This window comes from Triticum aestivum, unplaced genomic scaffold, assembly GCF_018294505.1.
Source record: "Triticum aestivum cultivar Chinese Spring unplaced genomic scaffold, IWGSC CS RefSeq v2.1 scaffold40148, whole genome shotgun sequence".
In the NCBI taxonomy this organism is placed as follows: Eukaryota; Viridiplantae; Streptophyta; class Magnoliopsida; order Poales; family Poaceae; genus Triticum; species Triticum aestivum.
In genome coordinates this window covers 1-10513 of record NW_025231940.1, presented here as the reverse complement: position 1 = coordinate 10513, position 10513 = coordinate 1, and the positions used below count along the sequence as shown (strand labels likewise).

The 10513-nt window shown below is 50.1% G+C and overlaps 1 protein-coding gene and 1 long non-coding RNA gene across 2 annotated transcripts; one reads left to right on the top strand and one right to left on the bottom strand.

The window, feature by feature from the left end:
- Positions 1-4932: 4932 nt before the first annotated feature.
- LOC123175862 (uncharacterized) lies at positions 4933-6830 on the top strand. Its single transcript, XR_006488199.1, has 3 exons — positions 4933-4969; positions 5523-5650; positions 6644-6830. It is a non-coding gene; the product is annotated as an uncharacterized lncRNA (long non-coding RNA).
- Positions 6831-7482: 652 nt separating this feature from the next.
- On the bottom strand, positions 7483-8567 carry LOC123175863 (pollen allergen KBG 41). Its single transcript, XM_044590363.1, has one exon. It carries the CDS (start codon positions 8513-8515, stop codon positions 7703-7705), a length of 813 nt encoding a protein of 270 aa, XP_044446298.1. The 5' UTR covers positions 8516-8567; the 3' UTR covers positions 7483-7702.
- Positions 8568-10513: the final 1946 nt, after the last annotated feature.

The following is a 10513-nucleotide window of genomic DNA, read 5'->3' as shown; positions in this document are numbered from 1 at the left end:
AACCTAGTTGTTTATCCTTGGTAGCCTCTTTTATGAGGAAATGTAGTCTTGTGCTTCTATGCGCCATAGTAGTCCGCTACAGCCCGGTTCACCGGAGTCCTGCTAGCACAGCACTACTGTCCCGGAATACTTGACTGGCCGACATGTGATTCACTTTGTTCCTGTGTCTGTCCCTTCGGGGAAATGTCACGCGGTGACATCCGGAGTCCTGCCTAGCCTGCTACAGCCCGGTTCACCGGAGTCCTGTTAGCCCAGTGCTACAACCCGAATTCACACGCTGCTGACCGACATGCTCGATGTTGATTCATGTATGCATGTCCCCGTAAGTTAGTGCCACTTTGGGTTCACGACTAGCCAACATGTTGGCCTGGGTTCTCTATCATATGGATGCTAGCGACACTATCATATACGTGAGATAAAAGGCGCAAACGGTCCCGGGCCATGGTAAGGCGACACCCGTGGGAATACCGTGCGTGAGGCCACAAAGTGATATGAGGTGTTACCGGCTAGATCGATGTGACTTGGAATCGGGGTCCTGGCATTTAGCCACTCTCTTATGGCTGCGGTGGAGATGGCGGCTTAAAGCTCGGCACTGGGCGGCTCAAAAAGAGACCCTTCCTGGTCATGTTGACCCCTTTTTTTTAAACCAGGCCAATGGGCACTTTTTTTTGTCGGATGACCATCAACTGCATTGTCGATGATGAATGCGACAAAGTTGAAGTCAACTACGGGCGAGTCAGAGATGCTTGCAATAATTGGCGTTTGTATGCTGATATTTTTGGGCGACTTGGCCAGCCAGTTTCTTATCTTATCCCATCACTCCCAACACCCCGTTTTTCAGGCAGCATCTAGTATACGAGAGCAGCAGGCAGGGCGGCTCAGAGGCCATGGCGAAGGGGATTTGAGGGCGTATCCTTGACCACCCAACGGCGGCTCACAGCTACAGAGGCAAATTAGCGATCTGAAGGAGGCCTAGCAGAGGCAGCTTGGCGCGCTGACGCAGCTCATGGGCGGAAGCAGGCGACTCTCAGGCGCATCGGCGCAAGTTCACCCAGCGACTTGGCGCGGGACAGTAAAGGAGGCGAGTCAGAGCGGCGACTCAGTCTGAGCGCTTGAGTGGCGGGTCGATAGCTGCGCCGGTGACTTGGCGAAGCGACCTGGCGCGTCGATGTAAGGGCGGCTCAGAGGCCACTCAAGTCAACTGGGACGGACGACACGGGCGGCTCTAGGCCGAAACATGGGCAGCGGTTTGAGCCATAGCAACGATGGAGAGGCACCGGCGACTTAGCACAGGGCTGCGGTTGTTTTGTTTGACGACTACACCCGGCGACGGTTCGGAGCCCGCGGGCGAGCGGTAGTGGGCGGCTTGGGACTCCCGTGGTTTCAACAGCAGGGGAAGCCGGCCATAGCGGCGCATGAAGGCAGACAGCAACGGCAACTTGACAGCCCGGCAGAAGCTCAGACGGCGATTCATGATACGAACAAGGCGGCTCACCGTTGGAGTGAAACACAACGAAGGGACTCGGGAGGCCTGGGCGGAGTCGATGCTGGCGGTTCAGAGGCGGCCGCGGCAGAGCCGGAGGCGATTCAAATACGGCGGGGATGGCTTGGAACCGGGCAGCAGTGGAGGCACACCACGATGGAGTCCGATTCGTGCCCACCGCATATCCTCTCCGGGCTTCAGTCGATTTTAATCTCCGAAACACACAATTTTTTTAGTAAAGGAGGATGACCCCCGGCCTCTGCATCTGGGAAATGCATACGGCCACTTTATTGATTATTTTCGAGGACCATACAAATTATTACAATAATGTGCCTAAATCCACCATCTTGGCTACATATGCCGCTAGTCCTATCCAATATGATGAAGGAGTGCTAGCTGGGCCACTACCCAAACCACTAACCTAAGCCTAACATCAAACGCCGGAAGCCGAAACTCATTCGGAAGCCCCAGCCGAGCCACATACCGGGTCTGGAGCACAATCCGGTCAGACGCACTCGTGTGTCATCGCCGCCATCTTCCACAGGTCTTCAGATCCTATTGAGGCTTCTACCTTGTCTGGCCACTCAGCCATCGACGTCACCATGACGCTCGACAGCAACCTCCTCCTGCGCGAGGCCATCTCCGCGCATCGGACGCCGAGTCTCCACAGCGCCATGCCATCGATCTCCGTCGCCATCAATGTGTGAGATGAAACACTGCTCCACCATCCCTCCAGCCAGCACTTGCTCCAAAACGATGCCCCCCAGAAGGGAAAGCGATAGAACGCCATCATCATACGATCCGGAAGACCCAGATCTGGGGTTTCCCCCTGAGCACCCCGAGCCTGATGGCGCAGACTGCCAATGATGCCTCGACCATCGGCAGTAGCTCCACCAGACGAGCGTCGCCTACGTGGCCGCAGCCTCCAAGATGAAGCTGACCAGAATGCAGGTGTCGACACCGAACCGCCACCACTTCCACCGCCGCTTGAGCAACCCCCGAGCAACGCCTTCAGGAAAGAGCACGCGAACCTCCATCAGGATTGATTTTCTTTTTGCTCGGGGCGGCTGAGGCCCGAGTCTTGAGCTGTCCGCTAGATCGGTGCTGATGACAATGGGAAAAACGAGAAAAAACGTCAACCTTGGTGACTTACGAGATAGCAATGGGCGACCTGACGCGCCTGGGAAACATGCAGCAGAGGAAGACGACGTTCTCGGCTGTTTGTGGTTTGACCGCTCCCCAATCACATAACACGCTGCAAAAATTTCCTATCGTTTCCTCCAACGTGATCCTTGCACTAATCGGCCTTCAACGTGCAGTGGCGGTAACGCACCTGATGCCGTTTTAATCTTCTTGAACTCAAAAACCCCTATCCATCAATTGCTAGTTTCTCGATCCCTGAACCTGTCTTGACAATACCAATGACATCACGCTGCTGGAATAATGGGCGGTTCATGGACGACAGCGTGAGGCAGAGACCAGGCGCAACGAGGGCGACTTGTTGCGAAAACCAGGCCCGACGGTAACTCGCAGACGCTTTGAGCGCAAAACAAGCTGGGGCGGCGACTGAACCTGTAGCGGCTTGTAGATGGTGGCGCGAGACTGTGCCGGCGGGCAGAGCGAGGCGACTCTCCACGCGGGGCGGGTCGGAAACAGAGGCGGAGTGACGCTCAATCCGGACTTGGTGCGGCAGTGACTTGGAAGCAGAGTCGAGTCGAAGCAGCCGGCGGATTGGTATGATACGAGTGGCCATGGAGACGGTTTGAACGAGGGAAGTAGAGGCCTCGACAGCGAAGGAAAACGCCGGTGAGAGGTCACAGCAAGCGGCTTAGCACGGCTGAAACCGCGACTGGGCAGCGGGTCAGGGCGGCATGGCCGCGCAGTGACTTGGCCCGAGGGTGAAGCTGGCCCATTGAAGGCGCGGCGCTGCCGGTGCGAGGCACGGCGGCTTGACGCAAGATTTTCACCGGACGATTTTGACACAAAGCACGACAGCAACCTTTGGACCGCGGCGGTTGTCGCGGCCGACTTGGTGACGGCGAGTTGAAGTACCAAGGTGAAGCAGGGGCGGGTCGAGTCGCCTGGGCTCGCGGCCCCGAGCCATCTCACTCGCCTCAGCTACAGGCGTGGCCTGCGAATCCGAGTCCGACTGTAGTTAGAGTCTGATTCCGGGTCGTTGACTGTTTGTGTTGCCTTTAGTTTGACTGTATTTTGATGGATCACCCATCCGATGGTGGTGGCTCAACAGCAACCCGGATCTTCTTCGTCCGAAAAATTGCAAACTTCTCAGTCTCTCGAGAGATCCCTCCAAGAACTCAACACCACCGTGCGTAGGCCCCATGATGGGCGCCAACTGTCATAGAATTGTCAGGCCAGATGTCCTAGTGCAAGGACTTAGTCGTGAGGCCAACGCACCTATGTAGTAGCTTTAGAGGGGTTGATCGGAATTGAGAGATGCAATACAAGACAAGGATTTAGATAGCTTCGGGCCCCGGGAAACACCGTCCGGTAATAACCCTACATGCTGTTTGTGGCTAGGTCTGATTATGATCCTCATGGAGTCGCCGCATAAGCCAGCTCTCCTTATTGTGTCTAGCCCTAGAGATTATTTTCCTTGTCCCTCTTGGGGTGTCCCGCCCCTCCTTATATAAGCTGAAGGGGCGGGTTACATGTAGAGTCCAACTCGGACTTATTAAGACTTAACTATTCTGACTTCTCTTCACGGGCTTCTCTCCATGGGCTTCTTAACAACTTGGGCTTCTTAACTGCTGACTTACAATCTGGCTTACCATCTGGCTTAACTGTCCGGCTTAACTATCTGGCTTAACTGTCTGGCTTAACTGTCTGCCGGCTTACCATGCTTAACTGTCTCCGCCGGCTTACCCTGCTTAACTGTCTGCCGGCTTACCGTGCTTAAACAATCTGCTGGCTTAAACATCTTAAACATCTGCCAGCTTACCAATGAAATACCAAGTCCCAACCGGGTCATATCTCCGGCCGGGTCATACCGCGGGGTATTATCCCCGACAAGGTTCGACCAGAGTTTAATACATAAAGCTAGTCAAGGACTACATCCTTGGAACATAGTGCCTCCACTACCCGAGCATCGTCCATCACGGCAGCGAAGTATTGCTCCGGGCGCCTATGCTCTTTTCTAGTTGGGGGAGGTACAGTGGCCATCTTGACGGGTTTGATCTTTGGCCAATGCACCATGGTCTTCAAGAACGCCATCCGAGCCCCTTCAATGCACACCAAGCGCTTCACGGTCTCGACACGGGCAACACTGTCACACAGCTTCGCCAGCAGACCGAAATAGCTGCTCGGCAGGGGCTCGGAGGGCCACAGCCGGATACAAAGGTCCTTCATGGCTGGCTCCGCCATTTGACAAACACAACTAGAAGAAAATAATGGAAAGTACAGCTTGTGGCAAGAAAGTTTCATCAGATATTTTGAAAGGTACGAGCTGGGAGCAATATAGGTGATCAGGTTAGTATGGTATATCCCTCTTCTATTCTACTTGTTTCCCCTTTGTGATGGATGTGCCTATTCTGCTTGTTGGTATGCATAATTGCATATGCAATCAGATTCTTTGCTTCTTCCTCCTTCGCCATGTATTAGTATTATGCCCATGATCTTCAAATTTGATATATGATGCAAGTCAGAGGCCTCTCTTAAAATCGCCGTAATCATGAAATTATTATCACCTATATAATACCTGAAACTAGCACTCTTAATAATGATAAATTGTTCATTCTACCTAAAATTCTTCTAAGTATGTGAGGCTAGCTTTTCAAACATAAATGTTTGGCTCTTTTTGTGTGCATCTATATTTGTTCCATAAAGTATCATTTGAACCATTGTGCTTAAATAAACATTGAAAAGCTTAATTTTTGTCTTTCTAATGCCTTTCGTAAAGAACTGATGATCGATAGTAACAACATTACATATGATTAAGCTGTAGCACTAAGTTGTCCCTATGATTCGTATATCTGAGTGAAGTATAATGATCTATCTGATCAATCCACTTAACTGTTTTCAGGGTGGTTTGGTGTGCGAAAAACTGTTGGACTTGATAGTTAATGAGCCTGTTGTTATCATGGAAGAAGGTTTTCCTAATGCCACACAACATGGATAATCAATTAAAGAGATGCGGACATCAGAGTTGAGGTGCAAATTTGAGGATTGACTGATGATATAGTTTTTAAATTGTGCTTGCTGATAAGAACTACTCTCCATGTTTTTGGCTGGTTTATTGTGTGAATGGATTGTCGCTTGTCATGTGTTCCTGCTTATGCTTCACTGATGACCGGATCTAAAATTGTCTTTTGATTTGTCAGGACTTGTACGCATTGCACACTCGTCCGGTTTCCTTCATGTTCCTTGTTGCTTTTCCTTTGCTTAGAGTTTTACTAGTTGGCTTTGCTCTGGGTTAATCGTAGTTGTTGTCATTGTTGGTATGTGGCCTTGTAATTCATTCAGAGCGACATAAATTCAACTGATCCTGGTGAGGAGTGTGTTGTTGTGCATGATCGATCTGTTGATCGACGGCGCAGCAGAGTGTCGACACGGTCGCTCTGTTCCAGAGTGCGTGGCTATTTAGTTTTGTACTATCTGTAGCTTATTCTGCCATGCACCTTTGCATTGTTGGCTTTATGTTAGAAAAATGAACTTAACTATTGCATTTTAAAGAAAAGTAAATCACTGAAGAGTATCTATCTTGGCCTTTTTTAGCTCATAAGGTAACTTCTGATCATCCATGCAGACACAACCAAGGGTTCCTATTATGCCAACCCAATTTTTGATGTCCTTACTACTGATGTTGTCCTTCTAAGTAGGTATAGCATTTCTAACATAGAAATATCATTTCCGTTTACTAATATATTTAGTCTTGTGAGAATGCTCCAATCTAATATATTGGTGAGATCTGGGTTTATATTAAATTCCTGAATGCTGGTTAGAGCTCGTATCAGTCACTATCATGTGATGTGTTCACTACTTTTTTGGGAAATTAGGGAAAAGACATAATAAGTCCTTCCTATAATATTGTTTGGTTGAGTTATCCTGTGATGTCATGCGTCCACGCTTTTGTTCAATTCTCCCTTGATCCAAACACAAGAAATGATAATTTGTGTGGTTCTTTACTTTCTTTATCATTCATAGGTAGTTTCAAATGATGGGAAGATGGTTAGGTGACGAGTGCCCTCTCTGATGTGGATGTTGAAGAAGTTCAGGTTAGAACATAATCCGTCGGATCATCTATTTGATATGTCATGCTTCTGAAACTTACGTATTTTCTATACTCAGTCTTGAATTATTGTTGCTGAAAAATTACCCGATGATCAGGTATCGATGTCTGTTAGCATGATTAATTGTGGATGCAATGTTAAAGATTGATATTATCTGCGATTGTCACATCATGCTAGGAACTGACAAGGGCAACCATAACCACCAATTAGTCAGAGTTTCGCCACCATGGAAACATCCGTGAAGGAGACATCTCCCATCGCAAGGCGCCTCCTCACCCTCACCGTGCATCGGCTCTAGACGCACCATGGACGTATGAATATAATCTATTTTTTTGCGAACCTCTTAAGTATAATTTATGATGTGTTGAACCTTGCCTCTGCTTTTGTACCTTGCAGTGTGTTACTTTTGGAAGCTAGCATATATGCTATCGTGCATGTAACCTCTAAAATTGCTACTCATTAGGTCTAACTGCATAATGTCTATAATGCGACTCATGTATATCTGTTCATTTCTGCTGCTTTGCTCTGTTTCAAATATCAGTTCCTTGACACAAACATCACATAGGCGCATTAGTACAGATAGGACGGTGGAAAGGGCGCGTCCTACCTGGCACCGCCCAGCTACCACTCAAGCAGCGCGCCAGGGCGCGCCCCAACCACTAGTCTCTGTCATGGTGTGCAACCCCGGCGGAAACAAACGCCTTCTCAGCCAAAAAGGGCCGGGGTAAGCCGGGACTAGATAAGGCATTGTGCTGATTTCAGGGATTTGAAGTTCAAGACTTCATTTTCGACTTGAATTACAAAATCAAGGTTTATTTTCAGACTTTTCCCAGTTAGCAATTAAGAAGTCGTCGGTCTCGAGTGCATGAAACGAAAACCAAGAATTGATTTTGATCGTCGATCAAAATACCTGGTCGCCACAGTCATGTATGCGCATATGCATACATGCGTGCAGTAGTAGGTAACAATGAGCTCAGACTTTGTCGCCACCGGGGGCGGCGGCGGGAGTGGGGGCGGGGGCGGCGGCCGCGGAGGCCAGGGCGATGATGGTGTCGGTCAGGGCGTTCTCAAAGACCATGTTCTTGTCCTGGGGCCTATCAGGAACAAAAAAGGCGTAGGTCTTCTTGACGGCGGACTCGAGGGCGGGGACGAACTTGTAGGCCTCGTATGCACCGCCCATCGTCTCCTTGATGGCCTTGCTGAAGGCGGAGTCAAAGACAGTGGACTTATCCTTGGCTGGGGCAGCATCGGCGGCGGTGGCTGCAGTCCTGAAGGCGGTGTCGATCTGGTCAATGGCCTTGAGCTCCCCGGCAGGGATCGGCCCCTTGACTTCCTCGCGGGCGGGCTTGACGGCGTGGACCTCAAGGATGCCGGCGATGATGCGGAGCGACTCGCCGAAAATGGCCACGAAGGAGTCGTACTTGGCCTCCGGGGTAGCGCCCTGGGCGATCTTGGAGGCCGCCACCTGAGCGAAGGAGACCCTGGTGCTGAAACTGGCGTTGGTGCTGGACGCGTTGGTGAACCCGTCGAGTGACCAGTCGCCAAAGTTCTGGATGAAGGTGGTATGGAAACACTTGTCCTTGTCTGTTGGAGGGACCACGGCTGCGGCCGCCACGGCCGCCTTGAAGGCATTGTTGGCCTTCTCAATTAGCTTCTGCTCCTCGGTTGTGGCCTTGGGTTGTGCCCCAGCCGGGGCGTGGCCGGCTTCGGCAGCGTACGAGATGGCTGACCCGGCCACGATGGCGACGGCCACGAAGAGCGCCACCGTGCACTGCTGCACTGCCATTGTTGCTGCTCTTGTCTTGCGTTGGTTGGTTTGCACAGTATATGTAGGAGGAGAGATTATGGTGTGGTGTGAGGATGAAGGAGCTTAGCTCTATATATAGATGCCCAAATTAGCAATCTCCTCCTCTCCTCTCCCTTTTTAGCCGAACTAATTATACCTATGAGCTCGTCATCCCATAAACCAATCAATTAGATCGCTAAATACCGATTGACCTCGTGGGGTAATAACCTTCCCATCCGAACTGGATAGGATCCTCTCCCCTCTACCAATCCTCCAAATATATCCACGCTTGAAGGATGAAAGACCAAACATGATGTTGTGTCCACGTGAATGATGAACCTCTCTTAGGGGTAGATTGTAACAGATCATACTTATATTAGGGCGTTTAAAATTCTTGGGCATAACAAATTAGGGGTGGTTATGAATCTCGAACATTGCTTGGCAGGCATTGCAAGCCTAAAAAATGTAATCTCTAAAGCCTTTACCTCCCTCACTTTTAGGAAAGCAAATTGTCCATCAAGCGAGCTAGCCCATCTTTTTATTATCCTCCTCATCTCGCCACCAAAACTGAGCAATAATGTCATTAAATTTCTTTGCAAATTCCTTTAGGTAAACAAAACACAGAGACGGCGAACACAATTATAGCTTGAGCTGTGGCCTTTAGTAAGATCTCCTTCCCTCCAATGGAATAATTGCTTCTCAATCAATCTTTTCAACCGTTGTTTATATCTAGAGAAGCTACTGAATTAGGAAATTTGTGTTAATCAGGTTGATATACTAGCTGCATTGTTAGGATAAAATCAGGTCAATAAGAAAGCCTGGAGCTTTTAGAATATCTACCGATTTAGGCCAACTCTAACCGATCCCCTAGCCAACGTTAGAGGAGTAAAATTTTGGTTTTAGTCCCCTAACCGGCACCTATCCGATCCCCAAAACCGAATGGAGGAGGATGATTTTTACTCCACCTCCTATTTGGCGCATAAATTTACTCAGCTGGTATCGCTCGGAGGAAAAAGTCAGCCTCTCTCGCGCCTCTCCGCCCGCCACTGCCACTTCAGCGGTGCACCTCCCGGCGACCATCCGCCAACCCCGCCTGTTAATTGGAAGGAAAGGATTGCACATAATGATGATTTGATTGCTTGCGTGCTGGGCACATATATAGGTACATAGGGATCCACCGCGAGGCTTGTCTCCCAAGACTACGTACATGTACAAGGGGGGAGTGAGAAGCATACAGGTGCAAATACACAAGAACCAGCCCTATATATGTACATGCAATAATGCATGTTGAACACCCCCCGCAACCGAAACGTCGCTGGATACGCGAAGACTGGACCAGAACTCCTCAAAAATGGATGTCGGAAGACCCTTTCTCATGACATCGATGAACTGCTGAGCGGTGGGGACATGCAATACTCGAATGCGCCCAAGAGCCACCTGTTCGCGAACAAAGTGAACGTCAAGCTCAATGCGTTTCGTTCAACGATGATGAACTGGATTGGCGGAGAGGTAGACGGCGGACACGTTGTCGCAGTAGACAATCATGGCTTTGTGAATGCACTGCTAGAGAAAACCCTAGTAGTAGCACTTGTTTTTAAGCTTGTAGTAGCGCTTGTGCAAGCGCTACCACTAGCGCTACAGCTAACTTGTAGCAGTAGCGCTGAAAACGAAGCGCTACTGCTATACCTAGTTAGCAGTAGCGCTTTTTCTATAGTAAGCGCTACTGCTATACCTGGATATTGTGCGGTGCTTAAGTGTGTGCTTGGAGAAGGAGAAGCAGTGCCACCACCACCGACCATGCAAGAACCATCGACGCCGATGTCACTGTGGCGTATGGAGGCTCCGATCATATGGTGTCTTTCACCAACTCGGGGAGAGGTCACGGGACACCAGCGATGCAAGAACGGCGCGTGATGAGCGCTGACGTCGGAGGAGCTATGAATCGAGTGATAGAATTGGAGGAGACTAGTGGTTGGGGCCCGCCAATGGCGGGCCTCC